We start from the raw sequence: 17,395 nt of genomic DNA on the forward strand, positions 1-17,395 counted from the left end.
TTCTTTCTCGGACAAAGTGTACACTGGACAGTGTACACTTTGTCCAACTTCCTTCAGCTCTTTCCGGTAGCTACACTTTTTTCGGGCCCGGAGGCAAAGAACATGTTCGGGCCCCTACTTAATTAATGCAAACTTAATTGCAAAAACAGGAGACAGCCAAAGACGCCGGACACCTAAAGGGCCCGGGCCCGTAGGCAATTGCCTTGCCTGCCTACATGGTAGCTACGTCACTGGCTCTTTCTTTCTTTGGAATCAATAAAACACATTCATTGAGTACGTGTTTTGTTGATTTTACATTGAATACGTGTTTTTACCTCAATCTAAATCCTAAATCTCAACCTAAATCCGCTCTCTGTACGGAGTCAGCTGTTTAGTCCAACCAGTGCTACTCAAACGCTACTTGCTGATGTTCTCAAGTCGCATCGGTTCATATCGTATGAGTTTTAATACTCGCTGTTGCCAGTCGATTTTAAACTACAGTAATTAGAGATGAAGGTGTTCTCTTCTTGTAGGTAAAAATATTGATTTATACACAACACAGTGGTGTAATTAGGATATCACATATAGGCTTGCCATTTCACCGTGCGTCAGATAACTTAAAGAAAACTCTCAGATTAACTGAATTTAGCGTTGACAATTTGACATGATTGATTATAAAATCAGCTCAGTATTTGAATAAATTTTATTTGTCGATGAAACAAGTTGTTATTATTATTATTATTATTTTTTTTTTTCCGTTTATCTTCAGAATCTGTCCAGATATCTGTTTTGTTAATTTTAGGGTAGAAAAATTAACATTGAATACGTAATTTATTCACAATTTACAAGTCGTATTGGGGGGAACGAGTGGTTTTCAGGTCGTTCGCATCACAGATTAATAATACAGATAGTCAACTTCCGGTAGACGACTATGGTAGTACAAAAACGAACTCATCACCGCCACCAGTTACCTGGGTTATAATAGATCTTTCGGCTAAGTACTGTAGCCACGCAGCCCCCCCCCCCCTTTTTGACGGTCCGGTATAGGGGGGGGGTCTCTACGAAAACTCTAGCGACCAAAAAAATGGCAAGATTTGTCGCGCTTATATCTCGTAAACTATAAATGGTAATCTAATGATTTAAATGTTGTTGGATAGAGGATTTATGTCCGTATCTAAAATGGTGTGTAGGGGGTAGCGCTTGCGCGTGAACACTGAAAATGGCGACGCCGCGCGGCGTTTGGGCAGTGTAACTTTTGATTGCGAAGAGATAGGACGTTGAAATTGGTGTCGATTTGTAGAGAATAACAGGATCTACAATATTATTTAGCAATCATAACCGATAAAATAAAATTTGTAAAGTTATAAGCCGATAAGTGTGCTGAGTTGAAGAAAATTTTCATAATGTCGAAAAAATTGCAAAGGAAATATGAACAGAAATGTAAAAAACGTATATCATTGGAAAGAAAAATTCAAAAGTTCAACTTTAAGTACATTTCTACATCGCCCACTACTCTGGGCAACACTTATATAGCTTTAACCTTTGTAAGAAACGTCGATGTAAATACTATGCCATATGTATCTTACTTCTCCTATCATCGGCATTTGATAAATAAAATTATACTTCACTTATAACCACCAAGACTTTTCATTTGCATCTTACCCTTCCTCTAATAACACAAAGACGGATTCACGCCTTAAACGATTGCGGTTGTGTCCCCGTACATAACCAGATTTTAAAACAACGACAAACACCCCAATAGCTGGATATCATCATTCTTCTCTTTCTTAGTGATTCCCATCTACTTCTCTCCCTCTCAGGGTTACTCAGAAAATAATTTTTTTTTTGGCTGGTGCAGCATAAGCCTCAAGCTTCCTTGCACCATATGGCTCATAATAATAAGACTAACCACAGCGAGCTAGGCATGTCAAGCACTGTTGCTTGCAACGGTCAATCGGAAGGGGTACCGCGTGTAAATATTAACCGTTTTTCGATATCTGCTTAAACCACTTTTGACATTTGCTATATTCTATATTCGTTATATTTTTCTGCTATGGTTTCTTCAACCCCCTTCCTCCCTTCACGCTATTCGGGAATATGCTTACGGTTGGCCGTGGTTTGTTTGCCTGCGTAGCAAGTTGTGTTTTCTCGTAAGATAAATAAAAAAAATTATAAATGCGGTATGTGGTATTTATTGTTTGCGCATTGAGTTTAGTGAACTGAAACATAGTTTTAGAGGTCTGTATATGAAGGCGAAGTGCCGTCGATTTGAGTTCTTTTGAATAGCTGCAATATTTAATTAAAGTTGTAGCTTTTTCAAGATTTAAATTAAAAAAAAAAAAAAAGCAGAGCAATGTAGCCATGTACTCAGCTGGCAAGTAAAGAGTTCTGCATGTTTGAGCATTCTTAATGTTACCCAATACAGCACTATATATTTATTGTGAATCGCTGTAATTACAAATTTTGCTGACTGCATGTGGCAATTATGAAGTAGGTCTACAAAATTGTTTGTAATAAATTTATTATTATTATTTTGTATTTAGAGCACCTTATATTTCATCTGTGAGGACATTCACAAATAAGGTAATGCATGGAAAGGAGGGGGGGGGGGAAATCAGATAAAATATTAAAATGCTTTACAGGAGAGTTGTTGCATGAGTGTGACATAGCAGGCTCTTTTAATAATTAAAAAAAAATAATAATAATGATAAATTAGATAGTATGAATCAGAGCTGTAATACTCAATACGTTCTACGATGATAGTAATATTTGTAAAATAATAAGAGGAGTTTACCTCAATTAAAACGAAAAAATCGAAAACTTACATTAGAGTAAAAAATAAATAATTAGAAACCAATTTAACACAATTAAAATCAATTTAACGCAATTAATTAACTCCTTATTATTTTATAAATAATGATAAATGTACAGGGTGGGCCATATGTCAGTTTACTGAGAAGGAATGCAGTTTTCCAAGAAATAAATAAATTGCTGAAAACAGTTTTAATTTAAATTCTATAAATAACATCAAGTAAATATAATATTACTGAAGTAATATGGGCACAAAATTGACACCAAGATGGGGGTAGGAAATAAATGTTTAACAACTTTAATTAAATATTGCATGGTGAACTCAAATGTGTTCATTTGAGTGTGTTCACATGGTGAACTCAAATGTGTTCACTCAGCTATGTCAAGCCTAATGTAATAATGGAAGTGCTATTATACAGTTGCCCCATTCCCACCACTACAGTATATTGCTGGTAAATGTACTCCTCTGGATGAAATTTCACCAAGACAATTTCAAATGTCTGCTGCTGCTGCTGCTAGATAGCAGAGCATTGCAAATCCTTGGGAGCTTATGTGTGTTTTTCAGTATTTGTTGGTGTGATGAGTGAGGCTCTTACATAGTGCCTTTGTTAGCACTATGTAAGATACATAAATGAGCTCCATTCATGAATCTATGTGGAGGGGAGGCAGAATTTGTAGTTTCAGTACTGCAGCATTTTCTCTTTAAATGCAAAACAAATCATCAGTATGGTAGTTTTGCCATTGTGTTCTTGTGCTTAATAACACCCTGGCCATGACATTATTAGCAGTATATTGGATGGAATATTGTATTAAGAATTGAATTGTTTTTTTAGGCATGTTAGAATATATGCATAAAGTGCCTATTGTCTTCACCTGAAAGTTGTTTCATGTACCCTATTCCCACAATGTTTTATTTTTGTTAAGAAGGTTTGTGGGCATTCTGTACAATCAGAACTGTAGTTAGCAATTACTGGGCTTGAACCATGGTGAACTCAAATGTGTACTAACCACTCAGTACACATTAGACTTGACACTCAGCTATGTCAAGCCTAATGTAATAATGGAAGTGCTATTATACAGTTGCCCCATTCCCACCACTACAGGATATTGCTGGTAAATGTTTCAAAAACTCATCAACTGGAACATGGGCATGCTGCCGTAGTTGGAAAACTATAATCATCGTATAATTTATCAACAAAATTCCATACTCTTGGTTTTGTCATCATTTGACATCACAGCTGTAACTTGGTTTCATCCTCAGTCAGTGATGTAACAATTTAAAACACTGTTGACTTTGACATGTTCAGCCCACAACTGGCACATTGTATGGATTGCCCTGGGCTTCATGTAAAACTTCCTCACACCCACTTCACTGAATTTTGTTAGGCAACCACCACTTTGGCTGGGATGGTTGTGCAAAACAGGCATCCTTTATGAATTTTCCATAGTATTGCAGAACTGTAGTTCTATTCATTGGCTTCTTTTTAAACCATGTTTGGATTTGACCTTGAAATGTTCAGCCCACAACTGGTACATTGTATGGATTGTCCTGTGCTTCATGTAAAACCTCGTCAAACCCACTTCACTGCATTTTGTTTAGTAACTACAACTTTGGCTGGCATGGTTGTGCAAACAGGCAACCTTTATGAATTTCCATAGCATTGCAGAACTGTAGGTCTGTTCAGTGGCTTCTTTTTAAGCCATGTTTTAAATAACAGGGATGGCAGACTACAGCTTGTTGAACCAAAGTAGTGGTGATATGCAGGTTTTTGTGTCATTTTCATTTACAACACAGATGTGGAGAATCCTTCTTCTTCCTGTGATTCTTTAGCTGTGGGACATATGCGATGGCTTCATTTTCACTGTCTTTGGTATTTATTGGCATTGTGTAGCTGAAAAAAGATGGTGGCTGCCTTTGAAAACTTCAGGGGAATTTTTATTGTTTAATTGTATCACTTTTATGCAGTATTTATTGGACTGCTGGGCTGCCAGGAAATGCTCTAGTAGGCTGATTGCTAATCCAAAAATGAAGCTTGTATTTTTATTGGGCCAATAAAAGTTGATGCTGATTTAGCTGGAATATCCAGGAACACTTATAATTGCCAATCTGTCACTGCTATTATCAATTATTTTATTTTATTCAAACTATATGGCAGTTGTATTGTGAATAGTTGCCGACCGGGCTAGCCGAGTGGGTAAAGTACCTGCCCGGCAACCCAAAGGTCGTGGGTTCGATTCCCGCCTCGGGCTTGGATCAAAGTACTGCAAAAACCTTGGGAGGTGCAATATGGCCACAGAAGCCGATGCGCCAACAACTACCAAATCAAAAAAAATCAAATTGTGAATTGTTTTATATAGGTTCAGTAAACTATACTGGTTTTAATGTTGCCTTATGATGTATTCTTGGTTTGGTGTACAGCTGCTTGGTTGAATCAGTGTGGATTTTATAGTTGGTTTTTTTTTTTTAGTGCTGTGACCTTCAATTTAGAATTGTGGCACACCTGGATGGAAGCTAGGAAGTAATAGAAAAATAGTGGAAAATCCTGTGCAACACATACCAATATGTTGGAGTGGGTGTTATTCTACTGTTGCATTATTTTATTTGTATCTATTAAAGGAAGGTTCCCATTTTTGACTAATGTCATGCATTAGTCCCATTTTTGACTAATGTCATGCATTTAAATTTTTAAAAAATCACCAATTAGAACTCTTAAATATTGCATTAAATTAGTGGATTTTCTTAATTTTTTTTTTCATTAGTCTGCAGCAGAATTTGTGGAGAAGAACCTGTTTCCAGAATTGCTAAAAAGGCTACAACAGGCTAAAACCCAATTAGAGTCTGGAAGTAATGAAGAGAAAGAAGAATCTAAATCAATACCATCCTTAACAAAGGAGTTTTCCCAATTGTTAACCCAAGAAATCCTTGCTGTAGATAATAGACTGTTGTCACAAGCTAAAGCTTCCCGTGATGTGGCAGGTAAGGGTATTAAATCTTGTCATGGAATACTTAAGGCAAATAAATGGTTAATTAAAGGTCATCATTTAGAAATATTCTCATTAAAAATAATGAATTACATCACTATCAAAGAAATCTGCTTTTAATTAAAGCCAGTAAGTTAATTTGTAATATGCTATTATTATTTAATATTCAAAATTGTTCAGTTTCTTTCCGTATGAATTTCTGGAATTATATTGCCTTTGCTTCACATTTTTTTGTATTTCCATTTATTGCTGGTTATTTGTAATCAGTTGTTTTTAAATTCCACATCCACCAATTCTCTTTCTTCTGTCAGGTCTTTAGATGGTCCTTAATATTTTGAAAGTTCTTCAAATTCCAAATCTATTGGTTACTGGAATTGCAAATTGTCACAATTTTTTAACTACTACTTACCATAGTAGAATTCTGTACTAAAAACAAAACTTCCCATTTAGGGAAGTTTTGTTTTTACTTCTAAAAGTTGTACAAGCTAAAGATCTGAGCTGTAATTCATTATTAAGTTATTGATATCAGTCTTAAGTCATTTTTGCTTATTAATTTCAATTTTTGCTAAGTGAAATAATTTAAAAGTATTAGTGTGCAGTATTATATTACCATAAAGAAAGTGGCCATAAATGCAAAATTGGTCTTGGGGAAAAAACTGATTCCTTGACTAGTTTAGTGTCTTTTGAGATAGAAATATTCAATTTATTTAAGTATTATGACTGTACCTGCCTGAGTTCTAAAAGTTTGTATTTCTTTTAAATGTTATATTAAATTTCAGTATTATTATGAGTGATCCTTTACCCATCTCAAAGGAACTTGAAAGAAACTAAAAGATTTTTTATTAAAATTATTTTTTATAATCGATATGTCTCTAAGTGAGCTAGGAACATATACCTCTTTATTGTAGTTGTTTTCTTAATAGCATAGCAATTTCTTAGTAACGACTGTCCATTTTTGTGGTAGCATATGGACTCGATCTCACAGTATGCACGCTGGTGGCCGTGTGTGCTAGGACCACAGCCAGCCCATAATATGACAGTACAAGAACATAATATAATATAGAATAGGATGTTTTTAAAAGATAAAAAAGGCGCCTCCGTAGCCAGGTGGGCAGCAGCGGCACTGCGTAGCACACGCTTCTTGATTAGACTGGGGTTCGAGCCCGTGACTACCAAATACAGAGGATGCGGAAAGGTCAGGGAATGACCACCGCATATCCCCGGAGCAATATGGCCTTAGTTGCTAATGCTCCTAAAAACCAAATAACAACAAAAGAGAAAAAGAACAAAAGAAAGGCCAAAAACAAGGCTAAATGTGGTGCTCTTGAATTAATAAAATACAGTAAACCCTCATTAATCCGGACCCCGGTAATCTGTATGTCACGTAATCCGGACAGCTCTAAAAATATTTAAAAGTGTAAAAATCAAACTACAATCAGGCTCAAAGGTCATATGTATTGTGTCTGAGGTCATTGGGCCGTGATGACTCACGCTGCACAAACAACCTGGTTCCTGGCTGTGGTTCAGATAGTTGTTTGTCGTTTGTGCTGTGCAGTTAAACAATGTCTTTAAGTAAGCCTAGTGTAGGACAGAAGCATAAGCATAAAACGCTTTCTCTTCACGGTAAACTATCGGTGATAGAAAAACTTGAAAAAGAAGCTTCAGTGTCCAGCATCTGTCTTGAGTACGGCATCGCAAAACAAACCATGTCGGACATTAAAAAGAAAAAAAGTGAAATTCGGAATTTTGTTCTCAAGTTTAACGTGGAGAAAGAAAAAAGTAAAGTTAAATGAATGTGGATACCTACTGATAAAGCACTAGATGATGCTGTGTACAAATGGTTTTCCCAACTTCGTTAGTCTGGTTTGGCTGTGCAAGGAATAGAAATTCAAGCAGCGGCGGAGAGACTGGCTAAACAGTTAGGAATTGAACAATTTAAAGTGAGCTCAGGTTGGCTTTTTAGATTTAGAAAATGGCATAACATTTCAAACAAGAAAATTTGTGGGGAAATTCTTAGTGCTGATTTTGAAGCTGTTGAGCCTTTCAGGATACAACTGAATGATTTTATTCAAAAGGAGTGTTATCAATTGAACCAGGTGTACAACTTTGATGAGACGAGACTGTTTTGGAGAGCTCTGCCTGAAAACACAAGCATCAAAGACTGAGAAAACCACGCCTGGAAGAAAAATAAGCAAGGAATGTGTTTCAGCATTGCTGTGTGCAAATGCTGACAGAAGCCATATGTTAAAAACTGTCATCGTTGGGAAAAGCAAAAAACCACATGCCCTAAAAAACATTATAGTAATGGACGATCTACCGGTAAACTACTACAATTTCCGCAATGCGTGGTTTACCACGGAAATAACATTTATGGATTGGTTCCACAAGAAAGCTGTGCCAGAAATCAGAAGATATCAAATCGAAGATTTGAAAATCTCAGAAGAGAAAGTAAAGGCCATTGTTTTGCTAGATAACGCATCAACCCATCCTGACCTTGACAAACTCGTCAGTCGAGATAAGATTAAGTGCATGTTCCTGCCACCAAACACGACATCTGTTTTCCAGCCCATGGACCAAGGGGTGATCTATACGGCAAAGCGGCTCTACAGAAAGAAGTTTTTGAGTGAAGTCCTAGAAGTCGAAGAGCCACTAGTTGGTGAAGAGGACAACAGACATTGAAAAACTTAAAGTCATACAACATAAGATCTATGATTTACAACTTTGCCGATGCTGCAAAAGAAATCAATTCAAAAACTTTGGCAAATTCTTGGAAAAAACTTCTCTTAGATGAAGAGGCTAATCCAGAAACAGATGGTTGTGAGACAGAAGACTTTCATGAGACTCTACAACGAGGAGGGGAAAACGCTGTGTCCTTAGAGGAGATAAGAGTCATGGATGGAAGAAGATGAAGATTATCCTGGCTACCACATCATGACCGAGAGGAGATCACAGATAGTGTAATGGAAGCAGCAGAAAGTTCAGACAAGAAAGAAGATGAAGCGAGCAACAACTCTCAGCCAAAAATTAAGGTAGGCGAAGTGAAAGACCACTTGAACTACATAATTCAGTACGTTGAACAATCAACAAATGAAAATGTATCTGCCTATTATGAACACTTAAGACACCTACGTGAAGTAAAGGAAATAAACTGCAAACAAAAAAAAATAATAATAATTTTTTTGCACCAGTGAACGTGGCAAGTGATGTAAGTGAAGATGAACCAGTACAATCTTGTTCTAAGTGATTATGGACATTATGTATTTTTAATGTAAATGCAGTATGTACATACATACATATATTTACTACATATTTTTGACTATGTACACACATTATGTTGTTTAAATAAGCTTTATCCACATTACAAAGTGTATTTCATATAATCCGGACTTTCATTAAAATGGACAAATCTCAGCCCCTATTAGTCCAGTTTAATGAGGGTTTACTGTATCCTTGTTTATCTAGTGATAAACAAGAATAGAGAGATAACCATACTTTACGGCCAATATGTCATGGCATTCAACAGTGGATGAGGGGATTTTAAAGTGACGAAAAAAAGCAAGAAACGTAATGCTTTATATAAACATATTGATGTGGTGATGCCAGCAGGCTGTGTGAACTCCAGTTGGTTCCAACTGCATCCCAGATTTAATGGAGAACTGTATATAAGGGAATTTTTGGTTTCAAGTACTGGCTGTGAGACAAAGCTTATAGTTATGGCTATGGCATATTTTGAAAGCCTATTTTCAGTGGATATCTGGTTGGCTGTCACATGTCTTGAATTATTTTCGATCTTCTAGTGCCTTTAGTGGGGGGGATTCTTGCATAAAATATGTGTATAATATACAAACTCTATATAATGCATGGCAGAACCCCCTGTGTATTATATTGAGTTTGTATGTCATGCAGAGTGATGTTTTTATCTTTCAAAATATTATTTTATGTTATTTGTATGAAATGCCCTTTAATTCCTATATTATATTCATAATATAGTATAATTAAAAAGCTGAATATGATATGCATTATAGATTGCTGTATGTTGTTCAAAATTATCAAATATAGGTACATTTTAATTAACATAACTACCATTTCAGGGTACATAATTTTTGACATAATTACTTGGATACATTGAATGGCATCACTCATAGATCCTGATTGTTCAAATTCCTGTGCTTCCTGTGGGCTATTCCTTATTTTATTTATTTATTTTTTGATACTTGAAATTATTTGCTGCTATGGCTGAAGAATAAACAATGAGAGATATGGGGTATTTGTTAAAAATTATGCTAATATAAAAATGCATATTTCACGCGTTATAAAATTTATTGAAAATAAGAATGAATTAATGACTGATATGGAATAATTGTTAAATATCTGGTTGTGGAGAGCATCAGCAATTTTGGGTGCCTGTAAGTTAGAGCTTAATTAAGGAGAAAGCAGAGTTTATTTAATTCATTTGGTTTGAAGGTTTTAAATGTGCTGCACTGCATAATATGAAAGTTAGTAGGGAAAGCTGCAAATAAGGATATAGAGGTAACTAAAACATTTTATTATTTTTAAACAGTAATTGAGAAAGGAAATTATTCATCTTGGCAAGCTTTTAACGTTCATTAAACAGGGTTATAGTACTAAACAAAAGTAAGTCAACCCTTCTCATTACTTGCAAGTTATGTTGTTTTTATGATATGTGATGTGAGTGACATTGTGTACATATTGTTAATAATATTAATCCTTGAGTAGGAACCTCAAAAACTCAATATGTAGGTGTATCAGCATATATTGTACACCTTTGCAATTTATTCCTATAACCTTTTTTTGGAATAAAGGCTATAAATAGTTTTTAGATTAAGAAAAGGTTTTTTAAATTGCAACCTTACAATAGTGCCAGCAATAACAGCTAAATTTATGGGCAAAAAAAAGTTATGTGAGCAGTTTTTTTTTTTTTTTTTTTTGCATGCTATTCCATATATCTATTTGGAAAAAAAAAGCAGGAATAAATAAATTCAAAACAAAGGCAGTTTGTTCTTCATTATTTTATTTAGTCTGTCATTCCCAAAAAATATTTACATAAGTGGGTGCATTTAAATACTTTATGCAACAACAGTGAGAGAACAGATAACTTTACATCCATATTTCTTGAATTCTGGCAATTAATTATGATTAATTGCCAGAATTCAAGTATGCAAAGTATGCAAACTATATTGAAGAAATAATAAAGCTCACACTGATAAATAATTTTGAAGTTTTATTTTTGTATAAAAATACAACCGTTGTGCCTACCTGATAGTTAAGTAGAATTATATTTTTTATAATGTGATTAATAATAATTTTACTTGAATGCAAATTAAAATCAATTTTAGGCTTGAGGTGGATATGCCTAAAGTTCTTACACTCCCATTTTTGATGTTAACATAATAGTCTTTTATAAACGTTCTTTATTTAGGAGCGTTTTTAAACCTTGTTTGCCTACAAAATGTTTTTCTGGTTAGTTAGTTGTCCAAGAAGACAACCACAATTTATAACATTGCAATTAAGAAAATATCTATTTTTATGAGTCAAATGGTTCTTAGTTATTTTACAGGAGACCCTTGATGATGGCTCTCCAAGCTAATCTTTAATAGCCTAGACTGGTGCACAACCTTTTCTCTTTGTAACCCAATAAATAATCGATTAATGTTTTACTTGCCTCTCTCTGCCATGTAGAAACTTGCCTTACTTATGCTTAAACATTCCACTGGTTTTCCTAAACATATTTTATTTCATTCTTAGCAATTCTAGATTACCTTATTAGGGTTGGTTCTGAGGCAAAACATGTACATGGATATATACTTGTCACAAGACGGAGCTTGTATGTAGCAAAAACAAAGTACAGCCTATTATTGGCTGTTGTTCTCATACATCAGCTGCAATAAAACAGTTAAAATGAAGTTGTAAACTGCCCTGGCTGTTAACCATAGAGAATATTAACAGAAATTAATTTTTATTTACCTGGGAATCAACAAACATAAGGTAGTTGATAATGAAAAAGATTAGGAATAATTATGTATAGTGCTTTATCAATGATGCACAGCAATTTTGTTAATATAAACAAAAGAGGGCATTGTTTCATTATGTAAAGCATTAGTTATGTCACAGACCGAGTATGCAAATTTGGAGGAGGATATGGAACAGCAAGAAAAGGAGCAGCAAATAGCACCACGGTTAATTAATGGCATAAAGAAGTATTGCAAGAGAGAGCAATTCAGGGAAGGTACTTGTGGACTAGAGATGTGCGAATGCATCCCCAATTTATAAGAGGGGGGATCAAAAGGTGACGTGAGTAATTACAGACCTTTTAGCTTAATGACTGTTCCAGGAAAAATAATGGAATCACTAATAACATTAGTCCGTGAAGAACAGTGCACATTGATAACTACTCTGTCTTCTTCCACTTAACCATCCCTTTATTCATAGTAGTAACTTGCCCTTAATGTGCATTGCTCCAGTTTGTACAGCAATCTTTTATATGCAACAATATCAAAAGAATTCCTGAAATACAAGTATATGATGTCAAAATTATTTTTTGCATCCAGTTCCTTGGTCACTGCATCATAGTAATCTATCAGATTGGTTAGACAAGACTGCCCCTTAACATATCCATGCTGTTATTGCAGTATAATTACATGCCTGTCTAGATGATCCTACATTACTTCTTTAACCAGTGTAGTTTCCCAGAGTTCAGTGTTGGGCACATTGTTTTTTTTTCAATTTTTATCATATTGATGAAGGTATATCAGACTTAATGTCTAAGTTTGCAGATGATACAAGCAAAGGTTGGCAGGGTGGTTAACAGCAGTTACCAGGGCGAGCTACAAACTACCATTTCTCAGTCAATGGGCTGAGAAATGGCAGTTTACGCATATCTTGCATTTGTCATATGGGTAACAGTAACTCCAGAGTAACTTATCAACTGTGTGGTACACCTAGGGTAGAAGAGAATGAAAAATACTTGGGGTAATTGTGCAGTCAGACCCGAAATTCTCTGAACAGTGCAGACATGCTGCCAGGACAGCTCACAGGATTTTGTCAATGATATACAGAAAAATTTCTAGCAGAGTTAAGGAGGTAACCTTTATGTAAGACCACGGTTAGGCCACATCTTGAGTACTGTATACAGGTCTGGAAACCTCACTTTAGGAAGGATGTAGATCTGCTGGAATGGGTGTAGAGAAGGGCAAACAGACTGGTGAAGGGAACAAAAGGGTACTCTTACCTAGAAAGGCTTTAGTTCTGCAAATTGTAGTTTCTCGAGACTAGGCACTTACAGGGAGATCTGATTGAGTAAACTGAATGTTAATGGCATTCTTCTACTTGCTGAGACTACACACGAGGAGGGCATAAATTGAAGTTGAGGAAGGATAGATGTGCAGAAGTTTGATTCAGCCAGCGGGTGGTTGATTATTGGAACAGGCTTCCATCTGTTGTGGAAATGGATGGGTTGAATAAACTTAATAAAGAACTAGACAAATTTTTGGAGAGTACAGTGGGTCAACAGTGTAAAGTTTTTTTTTTTTTGGCTGATGCTATATAAGCTTGCTTCTTGCATCATTTGCCGTTACTACCACTACGTTGAAGAAGATAAGTAAAGTGCTGGCCTCCGTAGCCGAAGTACACGTAGCACCCACTCTTTGAGTAGACCGGGATTCAAGACCCTGACTGCTAAATATGGTTGGTCTGCCAACCCACACTGGACTAGTGTGGCAGATTAGGTCCATCTCCCTCAACATGAATCATTGAGGAGGCTTTCATCTTGAAATGGATTGAAAGTGAAGAAGATAATGGGGATTAATAGAAATCTGTAATAACTATGGATGAAATTTTGATAGATAAATGAAAGATATTATTATTAATCTTTTTGGATCAGTTTGACTACACTCAACTTGTGGATTTTTGTGAGAGAAGGCATAGTGTTATGGTCAGGCGCCACCTGTGATTTCTCACATCTGCGCCGTATGTACGCTGTGAAGAAATACAGAACTACTGTAAATGCCAGAAAAGTGTTGTCTGTTGTATATGACATATTGCGTTAGGTTCTGTTGGGTGTCCTGGCATTTGGCTGCAGGGCCCCTGGTGGGACCTCACATTGTCTGCACACACACACACACTGCTAGGAGGTAGCCAGGCTGCCCTTTATTCTCTGGCTGGTCTCTGCCAGAGTTGCCTGAGCATCCTGGACGAAGGCCTGGGGAACAAGAGGAAGAGGGGGGTCTGAATGTGAGGAAAAAGCTAAAGTGGACAGATAGAGAAGTCAGTCCACCCGAGTAGGGAGAAATAGGGGATTGGGAGAGGAATCAAAAGTCACAGGGGCAGGCACCACTCTGCGAGTGCCAAAGGCCAAGCACTCTCCGGGAGTCAGCTTTCCAAGGAGTGCCAACCGTGATGATGCCAACATAGTATTTTAATCTTCAGTCTTACTCTTTTATCAGTTGGGGAAATGCTATCCAACCCCAGTTTGTGTTTGCACTTGAGGGTTGTTGTTCGGAGCAGCTATAAGTTCAGCAAACTTTGCCCATCTGATGGTAAAGACAGCTTGCGCATAACTTGTTAGGGCTTTGTATGTTGTTTCATGGTTACAAGGGTTCCCCTGGATTTCAGTAAAAAATTTGAGCCTACAATTATCGTAAGCAGGGCACTCATACACGAGATGCCCCCACGACTCCTCTTCGCTACAGTGGCAGAATGGATTGCTTTCAATTACCATTGCTGTCAATTTCTGTTGAAAGGGCCCATGTCCTGTGATCAGGAATGTAACTTGCGGACCAGGTGAAAACCAGGAAGGAGACTTTGGGAAAGTCATGTAAATGGATGGGAGGAATCTTCTGGTAATTTCTCCTTTGGGCATGGTTTCCCATGAATGCTGCCAAAGTCCTTGAAGGTGTTTGAAGATACGTTTTCTTTCTTGTTTCAGGTCATGGGTAAGCTGCAGTTGAAGATTTAACAACTGTGTCGGAATTCCCTTCTTTAATCTATGGTAAAGTCCCCTTTTAATCACCTCAAGATAGAGTGGTAAGCATCCAGTAATAACCTGTAGGGCAGGGGTGCTGACAGTGCAGCATGCCCTGCAGATAGACAACAGCATGAATCTTTGTATTGAGTCAAGTTTATGCTTGTTCTTTTCCAGGATGGCCTTTGTACACCAAACTGAGGCTCCGTAACACACAATTGTAATTGGGAGAAACGCCGCTTTATAGATGAGAGAGAAAGCTTTATGCTTCAAGCCCCAGTCTGCTCTGCTGACTCTTCTTATCATGGTCGTATACTTTCCGATTTTTGTGGATAAGTATTTCAGATGAGAGTGAAAGGTAAGACCGGTGTCAATATAGATTCCCAGGTATTTGACTTCTGTGAAGAGATGTATGGGGATGTTATTTAACTTCATTGTTAGAGGCCTGTGTATTTGTAGCTTTCCCTTGAGGAGAATTGATTTTGTTTTCTCACCAGAAATTGAGAGGTTGTGGGGTGCTGCCCAGTTTTGGAACTTCTCCAGAGCTGTTTTTGCTTCCAATACCGCTCTTGTGTCAGCTTGGACCACCAGGACAAGATCATCAGCTAAGGGTCTGGCCCCACCCAGGTCAAACCACAGGAACTCGTCCAGAACAATGGACCAGAGGAATGGCCCAAGGGCAGAGCCCTGGGGGCAACCCCGGTGAACGCATCTTGTGATAGTCTGGTATTTGTTTATAACTTGTAATTTTCTGTTGTTGAGATAGGATTTTAGACTATTATATATGTTTTTGGACGTGTTTGCCTGCCGAAGCCTCCGAAGGACACTGGGCCACCACAGTTGATGGAAGGCACTAGCAAAGTCCACCATGATGGCTAGAGTATACTTTGAAGTTGTATGTGTGGCCTGGGTAATCAAGTTGTGTATAGCGTCTTCAGTGCTGGAGCCTGTCTTGAATCCAAACTGACATGGTGAGGAGAGTTGCTTATCGGTATAGCAGGTGGAGAGGCGATACAGCAGAAGTCGTTCTAGAAGCTTGGCCAAAACAGAGAGCAGAGCAATTGGTCGGTAGGAGGCAGGAAGTTTGGGCGGTTTATCTGGATTTTTCAGGATCAGCTTGAGAGTAGCAGTCTTCCAGGTTACAGGGAAAGTTCCTTCAGCAAGGCACCTGTTGAGGAGGCTCAAGAGTGTGGTGGGGTAGCCTTCAGCGAATTTCTTGACTACATCGACTTCGAGTAAGTCAGCACCTGGCGTTTTGCCATCTTTTATTTTAGCCAGAGCCATATTCATCTCTAACATAGTGAAGGGCAGTTCCGTAGCCTCTGGCTGATAAGCTTGATTACTGTTGATGAACTGCTGTTGCTCCAGTGTCATCGCTGGAACTTCAGTAGGGTAAATGGAATCAAGAATATTGTTTGAGTCAGACCAGGTAAAGGTTGAAGAGCCATCCGGTTTGAGAGTTGTATTAAGAACCTCACTTCTAGGCAGCCTGTTGGTGACGATGCGGAACACGATGCCCTGTGGGTCTTCATTGTCAATAGTGGAGACCAGGGTGTGCCGTGACTCCTTCTTACACTTACGAATTTCCTTGGTGTACATGTTTCTAACCACCCAATATGCCTCCCGGGCAGCTTCAACCTCATGTGGGAGAAGATGGGCACGTGCACGTTGTGAGAGGGCAACCACAAGGCTGCCTTTGTCATTCAATACGATGGCATGGATATTAAGATTTTATTTTGGTTTTTATGGCACAAAGGGGCCATGATGTGCCAACTCCAGTGGATATTAAGAGCCAATAAAAAGATTTATTAACTCATCATTAGCAGTTGCTTTTAAAAATGTTATGCCACTACTTCACCCATTGCTGTGAATTCCATTTATTAAATATTTCTTATTGATCTCCTCTTCCATTAGTAAAACTATGGAAGGGAAGCATGTTCATAGTGTCAGTGTTATTAAAATAGTATTTTCAGCTTGTGTTTTCATGATGATCTATTAGACCAGAAAGTTAGTGGATAAATCATGTCCTAATCTTGCACATCTAATACTTTATGTGGAACTGAATATAAAAATGAAATAGTCATCTTTAAACAAGAAGAGTAAATGGCACAGCGAATTCTGAACATTAAAAGTTCTGCATGTAAATGCAATAATTCTCTGCCATATATAAATCTAATGGTTACTAGTATTAGTAACGGCCGCATGGTGCAAGAAAGCCTATGGCTTATGCTGCACCAGCCAAAAAAAAAAAAATAAAAAAAAATCCGAACAAAACAATGATAAAAACAAAAAACAAAAAATAAATAAATAAATAAATAACTAAATAATAATAATTAATAAATAAAAAAAAATAAAATAAAAAATAAATAAAAAGGAAATTAAACCTATCATCCTATGCGCTTCCCTTACCCGAAAGTACTATCCAGATGACCTTTGAATTTCCCCAAACTGTCGGCCTCTACCACCCCATTCCAGTAATTTACAACTCGCTGGCTAAAATAGAACTTCCTGCAGTCCAATCTAAACATTTCCCCCCGTAACTTGAATTTATGTCCCCTAGTTCTAGCATCATTTATAATCTTGAAAATTTCGTCCTCATTCATTTTACTGATGCCTCTCAGAGCCTTAAACACCTCAATCAAA

The 17,395-nt window shown here is 37.1% G+C and overlaps 1 protein-coding gene across 1 annotated transcript in view; it reads left to right on the top strand.

Moving 5' to 3' along the window:
• The window catches only part of LOC150084212 (protein phosphatase 1L), a 98,766-nt gene that overhangs the window by 71,543 nt on the left and 9,828 nt on the right, over positions 1-17,395 (top strand). The window contains exon 2 of the mRNA XM_090375101.1: positions 5,551-5,767. Within this exon, the coding sequence (XP_090231227.1) occupies positions 5,551-5,767 (217 nt within the window). The remainder of the gene's footprint in view (positions 1-5,550; positions 5,768-17,395) is intronic.

Source organism: Mastigoproctus giganteus, chromosome 6 (assembly GCF_048544385.1).
Source record: "Mastigoproctus giganteus isolate SK-2022 chromosome 6, ASM4854438v1, whole genome shotgun sequence".
Taxonomy (NCBI): domain Eukaryota; kingdom Metazoa; phylum Arthropoda; class Arachnida; order Uropygi; family Thelyphonidae; genus Mastigoproctus; species Mastigoproctus giganteus.